The 13,942-nt window shown below is 46.9% G+C and overlaps 1 protein-coding gene across 3 annotated transcripts in view; it reads left to right on the top strand.

Annotated features, from left to right (window-relative positions):
• The window catches only part of adkb (adenosine kinase b), a 144,782-nt gene that overhangs the window by 100,581 nt on the left and 30,259 nt on the right, over positions 1–13,942 (top strand). For all 3 annotated transcript variants that reach the window (XM_048233906.1, XM_048233909.1, XM_048233908.1), the window contains one exon: positions 11,483–11,653. In XM_048233906.1, the coding sequence (XP_048089863.1) occupies positions 11,483–11,653 (171 nt within the window). The remainder of the gene's footprint in view (positions 1–11,482; positions 11,654–13,942) is intronic.

Genomic DNA, 13,942 nt, shown 5'->3' with positions numbered 1-13,942 from the left:
GAGTTTAATGCTCTGAGATTTCCCCAGTGCTTGTCAGAACATGATGGAGGATCAGTCCTCAAGGACCGAGTCACTGCCGAGGTTTCGTGTGGTTTGCCCACTCGCTCTCTCAATCTGTTTGCGTGTGGGTGTGTGTGTGTGAGAGAGAGTGAGTATTGTAGCAGGAATTGTAATGAGAATTGATGTCTGTTGTACTTGAAATAGTTTAGGAATGATGAAAGTTGTAGTCGTGTCATTAGAGTCTGTAAAAGGGTCTTTGTTTTAATAGTGTAGCATCCTAAAAAGAATATTTACCATTCCAGACTCAGAGTAGTTTAATGTTGGATTGTGGGGTTCTAGGTTCCCTTCATCTAAACAAATCCTATAAATCTCAGACAAGACAGTAAAAAGGGTTAAAGACTAATTTAGATATGAAGAGGAAAGAAAAGGCACTGCAGATTTCTTACAGAATCCCTTTTTTTTTTTTATTTCCATGCAAAATCATGAGTTAGAAATTGACTAGACATGCTGGAATGCAAGGTAGGGCTTCGCACTTGGTAAGTGCATGCCGTTTGTAGAAGGTCAGAATTTATTCCAGTGGCTTAGCTATCGCTCTAAATTTCAAAACCACACAAGCTGCATGCAAAAATGGGATGAGTTGAAGAGCAAGGTGAGGAGGAGGAGGAGGAAGATGAGGAGGAGCGGGAGGGGGGGGGGGATGATGTGCTGGAGAGCAGACTATTGCTTCCTGACGGCCCTCAGACAGATGGCTGAGATTGGGAGAGCTTTATTTTAAGATTTGGTTGTCTTTTTTTTTTTTTCTCCTTCCCTTTCCCACCAAATGTCTTGTCGGTAATACCTCCACCTACTCCCACACACACTCACACTAGCGTTCCTTATCTTTTGAATTTTTATGCGATGATCCAGCCATCAGGAGAGGGGGGGAAAAAAAGGCCTTGGATGGATAGGAGCTGTTTATATTTTCATTAGGGGCCATCATATTACAAGTCCAATTAGAGCAGTTCTTTTATTTTATTTTTTCCCCCTTCTATCCCTCTCTTTCTCTCCTTCTTTCTCTCTTCTTCGGCATGAATTATTAACACACTGCTTGGGCCTCGTGCTCTGCGGCTTGCTTTGCCAGGCCCTGAGCACACCGTCAGAGGCTATTATTAGAAGCGTGCTGATGAGACAGTGCCCCTGTGCTCAACTCAGACTTCACACAAACACCGACCGTAAGAGAACGAGGGAGGAGAAGAAGCGGATGGAGGGAGGGAGGGAGGGAGGGAGGAATGGAGGGATAGAGGGAGGGAGAGGTACTGTCTCTGGCACCAGCGCAAGCTCGTTTTTACCGCCTCAGTCGTTCTTCACGCTCAGCGCCGTGGGACATCGGCTCAAATAAGCAGGTGAAAAGGTTGCACGTCAGACACGTTTTGTCTTTTTTTTTTTTTTTTTCTCGGCGGAAACCGTTTGCGCAAAAGAAGGCCAGAAATTGTCATGTGACTGTCTGGAGGTGTTGGCTTCCCATGTTGACATGCAATACCCTCACCACACACACACACACACACCCTGGGCTGGGTTTGGACAACCTGTGGTGTGTTTTTGTTTCGCGTGTTAAAAAAAGTGCTGGTCATTGGTCAGCTGTATGACCCCCATCCGTCCTGTGGCGGCCCCCTCCAGCCCTGCCATGGGGGAAACATGTCTCCAGTTAACCATGTTAGTTCAGCAAGGGCCTCCCAGTACCCCCCCACCCACCCACCCAACCAACCAAGCCACTGGTCCACCCCAGCCCTCACCCCCACCCCACCCCCTCCCCTTCCCTTCCCTCACCCTGCCCTTTTCAGCAATCAAAGCTTTGTTATTCTAGTCTCTCAACCAAAACCAAATATGATTCAACGGCTCGAGCAATTACCCACAATTTTCCGTTCTGCTGCTCTAGGCCTCTTCCCAGACAGATTTTTTCCCGGACAATGGAAGATTGTCCGCCGGGGCCAGCCACGCATCGGCGTGCGAAAAGCTCCCCGTAATGTTTCGCTTTTTACCTCGGCGGACGGCTCCAAATCATCTATGGATTAGCCTCTGTGCAACAGCATTAGAGTGCCCGTGTCTAAGCGGTGTTGTCCTGTACTCTACACCGCTTAGTGTGTGTGTGTGTGTGTGTGTGTGTGTGTGTGTGTGTGTGAGATTTGCCAAGCGCTTGACTTTTTGACCCGTGCATTTTGATGTTGTTTTGTGCCAAAAAAGAGACTGTCCCCCCCCCCCCTTTCTATAAGTTCTAACATCTGGTTTCATATAGGTACTTTTTGCAGACTGTTATTCATTACTCAGGCAAACCTTCAAGTACATTTTCCATTAATCCCGCTGTAAAGCCCCTCCAACCCTCTCTCACTCCTGCTGCTGGGTGTGTGTATGTGTGTTCAGTGTGTGTGTGTGTGTGTATCAGTCTGTCAGGATGTTTGTGTACTTGTGCATTTTGCATGTGTCAGATAGGGTGTGCGTCCTTGCGTGCGTGCGTGCCATCGTTTGTTTGTGTGCTCACGCGTCCACAACATAGCTGCAGAAAATAACACTTCCCCATTTACAGCTGCTTAAAATAAAGGCCATGAGCAATGGGAGCCTCCTCCGCCTCCTCCTTATCATCTGCCACAGTGATCTGTTGTGACTGGCACCGTCTTCCCCCTTGATCCCCGCACTCCTAATTTATCGCCATCGAACATCTTTTAGTGCGAGCCCCGCTTATTTATTTATTTATTTGTTAGTCAGCTTGTTATTAAGCTATCATCGTTGCATGGCTCACATGAACTCTGTAATTGAAGTCTGGGCCCGGCGCTGTGAGCAGAATGATTTTGTGGATTTCAGCATTGGCACTGGAAGGCTCTTGGCTCTCAATCTTGTCTGTTTTAAATCTTAAGTGCATTCCTTGGCGGGTTCGCCTCCTCTCTCTCTCTCTCTCTCTCTCTCTCTCTCTCTCTCTCTCTCTCTCTCTCTCTCGCTCTCGCTCTCTCGCTCTCTTCTCTCCCTGCTCAGCCTGTGAACCCTACTAAACCCCGTCACCCCAACTCCACCACCATCACGTCCACCTCCACCCTCCTACTTTTTCCCTTCTCTTCCCCCTCCATGCTCTCTTTTCCTTCAACCGACACATTTTTTTTGTTTTTTTTTCCGAAAACTTTGCCGCACGATCAAATTGACCCGAGCCAGCAACGGTCCTTCAGCTCATTTCTCCTCGAGTGGCACTAAAGCCAGACTCACACTAATGTCACTGGAGAGACCGTTGCTCTTAATCATGTCCACACACTCCTCACTGGTCGAGGCGTAGGGGGTGGACTGTTTGGCCGTGGGGTGGGGTGGGGTGCTCCTCTCACCTCCTCGTCCGTCAATGAGGTTAATGTGGTCAGTTTAGTCACTGGGGCCGTGGCAGGGTGGTGGCATGGTGCTACGCAGTCACGGCAGGTTAATGTAATTATGTTACCCTCCCGGCCGTGCAAATTGTGACTCAGGAGTGCTAATGGTCGGCGAGGCATTCGACATTCGGCCCCCAAGTGTTGGAAAGCACCCTCTGTTTTTCCTCTCTGCAATACGTCCAAGTCTGGCTGAACTTTGGCCAGGTGTCCCTAAGCACTTGTGGGAGGCTACGGTTGCACTTTCTCCCTCTGTGTGTGTGTGTGTGTGTGTGTGTGTGTGTGTGTGTGTGTGTGTGCGTTACAACTTCCCTAACCCTAATTCCTCTTCTTAGCATTTTTTTTTTTTTAAAGAAGTTTGATCATTTATCATTTTATTTGTCTTCAAATTCATTATTAAATTAACTTAGGTGGTGCTGCTGCTACTGAGGAGATGCGTTTGACATTTAAAAACTCAGTTTACGCAGTGCCTTGCACAGATTGAACAATCCTGCCTATTCACAACATCAGACCCGCCACCACCAGACTTTCCACTCCCAGTCTCTCTCACTCTCTGCTCACTCTATTTAGTGATTCAAGGGTCTTGCTCTGATGCCCATTCCAGGGCCCCATGTCAAGGCTGACAGAACCCCCACCCCCTCCCGCCACCCTCCCTGCCCCCACCACAGCTCTCCACCGGACCCCCCACCCACCACGTTCAGTGTCTCTCTCTCTCTCTCTCTCTCTCTCTCTCTCTCTCTCTCAGAGGATAGACGGATCGAGTTCCATGAGCACGATAAGGCTCTCCTGTCCAGAACAGGATTCTTAATGTTACACTAAGTTTAAAAAACACACACACACACACACAGCGGCAAGAGCGAACGGAGCAGAGAACCAGATGTTATCAGAGTTTTTAGTTTGCGGAGACAGATCAAACAGATGTTTAAGTTTTCCATACATGCTGACTCAGTATCCAGCTCCTCTCCTTTTCTGTCTCTCAGAAAACAGGCCACAACTTCTGCTTCAGTGGCCTAATTGAACTCAGCACAAATTAAAATCACAAAGCCTGCACCTCTTTAAGAGAATGCAGGGTTTATTATGCATTATATGTATTTAAGTAACTACAAGCTTTACACTTTGCATGTATGTACAGTATGTGAGGAATATAATGAATCCAAAACATTTAGCCTGCACCTCTTTGGAAGGTAATGTAAGGTTGTTGTATTCAATACATGAATTTCACCACTTTACATTGTGTCTCTATGTGTGTGACAAAAAAAAAATGAGTCGTTTAAAAAACAAGACCTCTTAATCGTTAAACTGAGACGCAGCTATGCACATCCTCTTCATACATTTACACTGGGTAGAGGAACGACATCAAACCCACCACAAACAGTAATGATTTTTATCATCTCCCTGGGCCCCTGGTGGGAACTATTTGAAAGTGCTCCTGTGAGAGTGAGCAGACAAAACAAATGTGGTCTGAATATATTACCCCATGCATAATGCATGGCGAGATTGCATGAGAGTGTTTGCCTTGTTATACCATCCGTTAAAATATCTGTGAGCAAATTTGGATAGTAATATAATGAGACGTTGCAAGGGAGTTGCAACATGTACCCCCCTCAAATAAGTTTTAATATTTTTATTCAAATAACAATTCAAGTGTAGGTCTCACTGAATATCCAGCTTTTCTGTGTGTGTGTGTATGTGGGTTAGCAACATACCCAGTGTGTGTCTGTGTGTCTGTAATGTGTTTGTGCGATGTGGGCTTCACACTTCAGACTGTATCTGTGTGTGTGAGGAAAGTCATAAGTGCCTGTTTGTGTGTAGAGAGAAAGGTGTTACGGAGCGGGTAAAAGTGTGTGTGTGTGTGTAGCTGGCAGGGGGTCAGAAATGAATGGGCTCATTGTGGGTTGTTAGTATGTTGGTGGCGGTGCTCTGTGTGGATTTGGAGTAGCCTGGTTGAAGAGGCAGCTCACTGCAGACGTTAATTCAGTTGAATTCAATAGCCTGTTTACCCTCGAGGAACATGTGGTCCCTGAGCATATTGACAGTTAGCAAGAAATCCGAATGCTAAATAAATACAATTTAGTGTAGAAATAATCAAGACTTATGGTGAAACGACCAAATGTTAATGTCAAACCAAAAATAAGAACAGATCAATGAAGTGAAACTAAGTATTGTCCCGCATAAAATGCATTGACGTGCCAACATGAAATTAAAAAAAAATAACTGCCCCTCCAGTGGCACCCGCATAGCAGCTAACTGTGAGTGCCATGTCTGCCCACTGACCTGCTGTAAACCCATCTGATTTGGTAGCACGACAGAGGCATCCTGCTAACTGCCTGAAGGGTCCTCGTCAGGCTCACAGAAAGTGATTGAACCCCCAAAGTCAGGGTCCTTCCCGCGATGTTTAACAGACAGCTCGCAGCAGGGTAATCATAGGCTGCCCACGAGACGTGCCATTACATCAAACCGCAGCTGCCACCGCTAAATAGGCGGGAGGGCAGTTGGAGGACTTTTATCAAAGCGTTTTCTCTTTTCTTTTCCTTATTCTCTGTTTTTAAGTTACTCGGAGTTCATTTGTCACTTAATAAAAAGAGATTGGCACCAAGTCGTTCCATGTGTTCGTTAATTCAAGCAGCAGTCATTTTCATAATTGAGGACAGAGACGTAGAATTACACCTGTGTACACTTGAAAGGTTTTGTATCAAAACCCTCTATTCATGTGTTTCATTACTGGAATGTGGTTAGCTTGTAGGCTAATCGCTAATCGGAATCGCGCATCCGTGTCTTTTGTACATTGATCATTGTCTCTTATCTCCGCAGTTCAGCACAACGCCTCCATTCGAAGTCAATGTGGATAATAGCCTCTGATAAATGCATTGTCAATAACTTTCCATGCTATGCATAAACTCCTCAGTGTGAGGTATCCCCTGCAAAAACTGAAAGGCCACAGCATCGCTCTCATCTTGTCCCGATAATAACGGCCTGCTCGGAAACAGTCAAACTCTGGAAACAGTTGATGGATTATATCCAACATATCCCTGACATCAGCAGAACTTAAATAGCTTCGGGGTTAGGTGGAAAAAAGATTTTCCTATGCCGGGCCACCTTTGGTGACACAAATGAAAATGCCCTTCCCAAAATAGATCTCTCTCTCTCTCTCTCTCTCTCTCTCTCTCTCTCTTTCACAATGTATCTATCTATCTATCTATCTCTCTCTGTCTTTCTCTATCTCTGTCTCTCTTTCTCTGTCTCGCTCTCTGTCTCGCTCTCTGTCTCGCTCTCTGTCTTTCTCTCTGTCTCTTTCTCTCTGTCTCTCTCGCTGCCTGTCTTTTTTTTCCACGCCTCCTCAGATGAGCGGTAGGCTATATTTTAGACCCAGTGACATCACACCATCCATTACAGGGACAGTGTGCTGTGACACACCAGGACCGGAAGTGACATGACTAAAAGGCCATAGCACATCCACATCACTGTCATTTATTGTAAGTGGTGAGGTTTTTTTTTCTGTTTTGTGGGTATCTGGCCTGGCTATTTTTGCCTCTGATCTCCAGATATACTGTATGTCTGACTAATGGTGACTAATTTGCACCTGATTCTGATAAGGGCAAGGGTAGTTTTGTTTTCCATGATGACTTACTGACTTTTTTCTTTTTGGAGTTTCATGCTCTGGAAACTTGTTGTTTGTGACAGTGACAGTGTCTGAATCTGCCACGGGTATTTTGTGAAAGAGAAACTGTTAGAGAAGCTGGATATGTGGGGGTGGGGGCATACCCTTTAAACTTTTCCCCAACACTAGTGGCTAGTTCTGTCATGACTTGGACATGAACACCCACACACACATATACAACATACACACACCCACACACACTCACACACACACACACACACCACACCACACCACACCACACCATTCTCGTCCTCTCCATTCTTTATTAAATGTTTAGGCTGGGAGAAAATTGTACAAAGTGTACCCATCACTTTGATCACGCTGACCTGGAAAGGCGATCTGGCCCTAGCTTCACAGGGCTCCCTGACACCCAGGGTAACTCAAGCTCTTGCCCCTGACATACGAGAATCACCTAAGCACTAAAGAGGGCATCTTCCATTACTGCACCCCCATCCACAAAAAAAAAAAAGAGAGAAAGTTTGTGCACACGCGCCTTCGGGGGTTTGTGTGATGTCATTTTGTGCCTTAAGGGGTTGGGTGTGTGTGTGTGTGTGTGTGTGTGTGTCATTTGTAATGAGCACTGCTGTCTCACACTTCTTTGGCCTTCCTTTCTTTCTTTTTCCACTCTGGAGCCACTGTAGTCACCCTTTTGTGCAAAATTTTTTTTTTTTTTTCGTCTCTCTCTCTCTTATTTTTCCCCTGGTGGAAGAAGAAGATCAGCTGAATACATTACCTCATGAAAGGTTAGCCTGGGGATGCGCTCTAACTTCAAACAGAGACACACTCCAGTCGGGGGAACAAATTGTTTTTGTTTTCATGTTTTCTTCTTTCTCTTTTTGCCCATCCACCCCCATCCACCCCCCCCTTTTCCACTCCACCCCGTTCACCAAAAAGTGTTCTGCATCAAAGCCAAAAAAACAAATCTAACGAACAGAGGCGAATCTGAGAAGCGGAAGTGATGTTAATCCAGGTTTAAAACTATTTCCAAAGGCTCTGAATGGCCACATCAACTCTTGATCCACCCTGCGTATGAGTCTTGCCACTCTGAGAGTCTGAAAGACAGACATGCTGCTTAATGGATGTGTACTCTGGCTTACACGAGACTGGTACAGCTAGGTAATAACTGCAAATAGGGCAAGATTGCTTTCTTTAAGGGGAATTACTGTTGGATGTTCTGAGATTCTTAGTAAAGAGCAGCTGAGATTTGTGCTGTTGTTTTAAAGAAGTAGCAACAATTACTCACCCCTTACTCATCTGCACCCTGCACCCCAACCACCACCACCACACACACACACACACACTCTCTGACCTCAAATCCAGGAAGTCTTGTCACACCGAATGCCCAAGCTAATTCAGGTATCTAGCAGCACGTTGAGAAAGATCAAGAGCCTCATGAAAGCGGCTTGACTAGAAATCATAACAAGCTGCAGTAGGTGTCTGGCTTAAAACCCACCCCTGATACGAGCCTGAACATCAAGCACAACTCCACCCTACCCCACACACACACACATCTACACACACACACACACACACACACCCCACTACATACACACCCCACGAGCACGATCAGAGGCAGAGATGACGACGGCTGGCAGTGGCTTTTAAAGAGTTCGCCGCCCCTCAGGTTATTTGATAGATCCTCTCGCCCTGGCTTTGATCAGAGGCAACATTATGGCAGCCGTGACAGTTTGTCTTCCTTCTGCGCCTGCACACACACACACATACACGCATACCCCCCCCCCAAAAAAAAGCCCATTTGTGTCAGACGCCATCTCCTCTGCGCTGACGCGTTTGGCGCTCTGTTAAAAGAAGATGTCAGGGTCGATGGCGGGGCTTTTGACACTGAGAAACGCCTGTCTGTTTTAGCCTCACGACCTCCACAGCACCTTCCCTCCGTGAGGGACTCAGAGGTGAGGGGGTGGGCACGGGTGGTCGGAAGGATGCTGTCAAATAGGCCAGACTTAGACAGGTGGGGTGACATTTTACTCTGTTATTTTGGTGAACTTTTGAGCCTCCGGTATGAATGAAGCAAGGACCTGCAAAATTATACCTCTTTTGTTATTTTGTGTGTGTGTGTGTGTGTGTATCCAGCGGCAACTCAGCTGGAAAAATATGGTATCAACAACACTAAGTTAAAGGGACAAATCCAGCCCTTTCAGTCGACACTGTTTTGGCTGCACAATCACAGGTGTTCCTCTAGTTTGAATAAAAGCAAATCCAGCAATTTTTCAGGTCGCCTCCTCTCTGGTTCATAATATGCCATGTACGCTATCTATGAACACTGACTGTCTTTTATGTGAGTGTTTACATAAACGTGGGTTTAAATAAAAGCATGTGTGCTTTCAGCATTACCAAAGCTGTGCCTGTGTTCTCTAGGTCAGATTATGTCCAATGCGTATGACCTGTGATGAAAAGCCACTACATCACTCACATGAGTGTAGCCCTGTCACATTGCTTAGTAAATGCCTTTTACCAAAGGAAGAAATATCAAAAGACACAGAAGTCACACACACACACACACACACACACACACACACACACACACACACACACACACACACACACACTTCTCCCCACCGGTGTTGAGGCGCTCCTCTCAGGTGACACCATAAATACGTAATGAGTCGCCGCTGCCGACGCTGTGGCGGTGGCGTATTGTATTCTGCCTGATTTGCTCCACGAGCACGGAGCGCATTTGATCCGCGCCTCACCGAGAGCGCCCTGCGCCTCTCAGCCACACCACGTGAAGGTCAGCTCTCACTCCTCTTCCTCCTCCTCCCTCCTCCACCTCCTCAACCACCGCCATCATCGCCTCCACCTATACCTGCCAGCCTCCAAAGCGTCCCCCAGCAAATGTCAGCCGTGTTTTAATGACTTGGCCCCTACATGGCACTATAAGGATGGATGGATGGATGGATGAAAGCAGAGAGAGACAGAGAAATGGAGAGAGAGAAAGAGTAGGATGTAGAGTGGGGGTTTGGTTGAGTCTTACTGTATCCCTAGATCTCTCTTCTCTTTTCTCTTCCCTCTTTTACTGCCAGTTCTCGTCTTCTTTCCACCCCTCACCTCCACCCCCCTCTACCCCACTCCACCCAACCTCATAGCTCCTATTGTGATAGGGGGGTATTATGGAGTCATGTAGCTAAAAAAACAAGGTTACGAAGATCAGTATCAAAGAGAAGGGGAGGGGGGTCCTTTTTAGTCTTTTTTTGTGTGAACGTCTTTGTGGGTAAGCGTTTGTGTGTGTGTGTGTGTGTGTGTGTGTGTGTGTGTGTGTGAGTGAGTGTGTGTTTGAGAGAGAGAGAGTGTGTGTGTGATTTTGTGAGAGGCTGGCCTCGGATTTCCTGCTGAAATGCGGAGGTGTTTTCTTACCTGATTTGTATTCATTCACACAATGCGCCGAGCCTGCCCACCCTCCCCTCCCCCCCCCCCCCTCCTCTCCTCCGTCCCGCTCTCCCGTTTCCAAGTAAGAGGAGTCCAGACGGGACGTTTGTTTTTCCCATCATCGGATACGAGCGCTGTGCCCCGCCACTTCTCCTCCTCCTCCTCCACCACCTCCTCCTCCTCTGCGGAGCGCCGCCTGGCCCGGGGCCATGAGAGCCACATCGGGGGCCTCAGAAACGCAGCGCAGCGCAGCCCGGCACTTCACTTTCCCAAGTTTTCCAGGGAACTTGGGAGCTCGGATCATGGTCATCGAGTCATGGCCTCAAGCGTGCTGTCAGATAGGGGTTTGGGGGGTTGTGTGCGTACGTGTGTGTGTGTGCGCGTGTGTGTGTGTGTGTGTGTGTGTGTGTGTGTGGAGGTTTTCTGTCTGTTTTCTTTATTTGCCTTTATTTATTTACTCTCTTTTTTTATTTAAGCAATAAATAATCTGGAATTTCCTGTCCATGAAAACTGGACTCAATTTCTCCATCTCTTTGCACAGCGCGTTGCGCCGCTCCTCCGACTGACATGCGACATGAAATATGTTGTACTGCTCCAAGTGTTTCCTGTCGTTCATAATGTTCCAACGTCTTGTTACAATTCCATTCCGCCAAGTCGGGAGTGGATATCTCCACCTAGGGACAGGCGGAGGTTATTTAAATTCTCCGCGTTTTAGTTCCGATGACACTGATGACATTGTTCAGCATTATTCGGCTCAAGCGTAGTATCGCTGCCCCATTGTGTTCCTGTCTGCCTCAGCCAATATGTCTGAACCCTCTCGCCTGGTGCCAGGTCAATGGGAAGCATCGGTAATCCTATTCCCATGTGTTCTTCACATGGGCTGGTCCGAGTGTAAGTGCTCATCCCGGGATCGATTTCATGGCGGAATTCCCCAAGCCTATTGTTGGTGTTCCTGCACAGTTGATACACCTAATTCTCCTCACTGTATCATTTGTCCACTGTAGTGTCTCATTGTCCTTTTTTATTTTTTTTCCTCCTCTCTCTCTCCTTCTCTCTCCCGCAGGGCTTTTTCTTGACCGTGTCGCCAGCCTCCATTCTGAAGGTGGCCAAGCACGCATCAGAGAACAACAAGGTGTTTGGCCTGAACCTGTCAGCGCCGTTCATCAGTCAGTTCTTCAAGGAGCAACTCATGAGCGTCATGCCCTACGTGGACGTTTTATTCGGCAATGAAACGGTCAGTACTGGAAATGCACATTTAACAACCCAACTGTGTTCGTGTTTGTGTGTGTGTGGGTGTGCATATGCATTTGTATGATAAGGAAGTAATCGCAGTTCGCCTGCGTTTGACTGTGTGTGTGTGTGTGTGTGTGTGTGTGTGTGTGTGTGTGTGTGTGTGTGTGGGGCCCATTTGTGCTTGTGTATGTTAGTGTTAATGTTTCTGTGTGTTCGTTCATACATTTTGCTCCATCTGGTGTGGGAGAAAAGCAACAAATAGTCCCATTCCACACCCACCCACTCACCCCAACCCCTCCTGACTACTGGACAATTTAACAGTGACCTTTTCATACCCATCCTTACACACACACACACACACACACACACACACACACACACACACACACACACACACACACACACACACACACACACACACATATATATATATATATATATATATATATATATATATATATATATATATATATATATATATATATATATATATATATATATATATAAACGCACACCCTCTCACTCACTTACACACGCGTACACACAGAGTGATTGCAGCTCCCGTCCCGTAATCGTTCATCTTAATCGTGCCGCCATTTCACAGCAGTTAATCTATTGATTTTCTGCGGCGGCCCATGAGAAAGTGGGCAGTGTGAGGCTGGAGGTCAGAGCGCGGTCGCCGGGGCGACTGAGCGGCGCAAAACTGGACCGCTGTGCCGGGAAGGCCGTGTGCATGCAACCTCCACAGAAATACATCATACATCGCACACACACACACACACCCACACACACCCTGCCACCACCATCACCCCTATCCCCATCCCCTTTCTGAGCACCCGTGCTAGCCATAGGGCAGTGACACACAGCATGTTGGACGATAACCACATCACATACACAGCCCTCCTCTCCACACACACACACACACACACACACACCTCTCCTATACACACACACACACACACACACCCTCTCCTATACACACACACACACACACACACACACACACACACACACACCTCTCTCCTATACATACACACACACACACACACACACACAGTCTCTCACTCTCAAGCCTTCAGGCGTTGAGAAAAGCACAGTCTAGGTCCCAGTTGAAGCACAAACTGTGTGTCTCACTGTAAAAGCACTGTGCGCATTTCACGTGGATGATGTCATTTCTGTGTCTGCCGCTCACAGCAGTGGTTTCAAACGGAAAGGATTTTGGAATCCCACAAGAAAGATTAACAACAGCTTCCTACTCTGTGTTTCACCATAGACATGTAGGTGATAAAGTTATACGTTCCTTGTATATCAGAAAAAAGTCACAACAAGTTCATAAAGATCCACGGAAAGACATAAATATAAATCGGGTGGTTATCAAACAATTAGAAAGTTGCTTTACATCATATGAATCAATGATGAGGAAAATATTGTATGTAATTCTTGTGTTGACATGAAAACATAGCGGTAATATGCTAGCATAGCGCTACCGTGCTGTGCTCGTAAAAGTTTAAAGTTTTGATAGGGGAGCCTCCATGTTTTCATGTTGGTGCACTTAGAGATGGAGATGCTTGACTGGAACCCTCTTTGCCTTGCTTCACAGAAGTGGTGGCAGATGAGGCTTGTGGTGTTTGTTTTGATAGTGCGGCTTCACAGCGCAATTGCAATGTTGCCTCTGGATACGATAGTGTGATGGTGGTTAATGTCAGGAATTAGTCAGCCGGTGTTATCAGTCCACACAATCAGTGTGTGCAACACCCAGCATTGACAAGTTCTGTGTGTGTGTGTGTGTGTGTGTGTGTGTGTGTGTGTGTGTGTGTGTGTGCGTGCTTGGCACCACAAACGACCTGTTTCAGAGATCAGTTTCACTGCCCAGAATGACTTTTCGAAAAATTGAGAGAGTCCGGGCGGCCCCCTCCACTCTCAAGAATTTATTGCCGTTGCTGACCTCAGCTTCTTCAGCCTCCAGCCTCCCCCTCCGACTTCCTCTGCCTCTCTCTCATTTTTCCCCTCTTTCCCCAAGTCCCCGCAAGTGATACCGTCTGTGAACGTTTCCGACGTGACACCTTAGTCTTAGTGTCTGTGTCACAAGTGTAGCATGACAGTGGCCTTGTCTTATCTCACACATTTTCTTCATGTTGTTGAAAAGCCATTTTTCGGGCTCGTTGTTAAACCGCGCACTAGTTTGCTGTTCTGTATTTTAATTACCAAACGCTGCGTGAGTGTGTTCACACTTAGTTAACACTGTGTCGTCCTCGAGCTCCTGCAATTGCATTTAATTATCATGCGTGGG

Source organism: Alosa alosa, chromosome 22 (assembly GCF_017589495.1).
Source record: "Alosa alosa isolate M-15738 ecotype Scorff River chromosome 22, AALO_Geno_1.1, whole genome shotgun sequence".
NCBI classification, from domain to species: Eukaryota; Metazoa; Chordata; class Actinopteri; order Clupeiformes; family Clupeidae; genus Alosa; species Alosa alosa.
The sequence above is the reverse complement of the archived record's forward strand: the minus strand, read 5'-3'. Positions and strand labels throughout refer to the sequence as shown.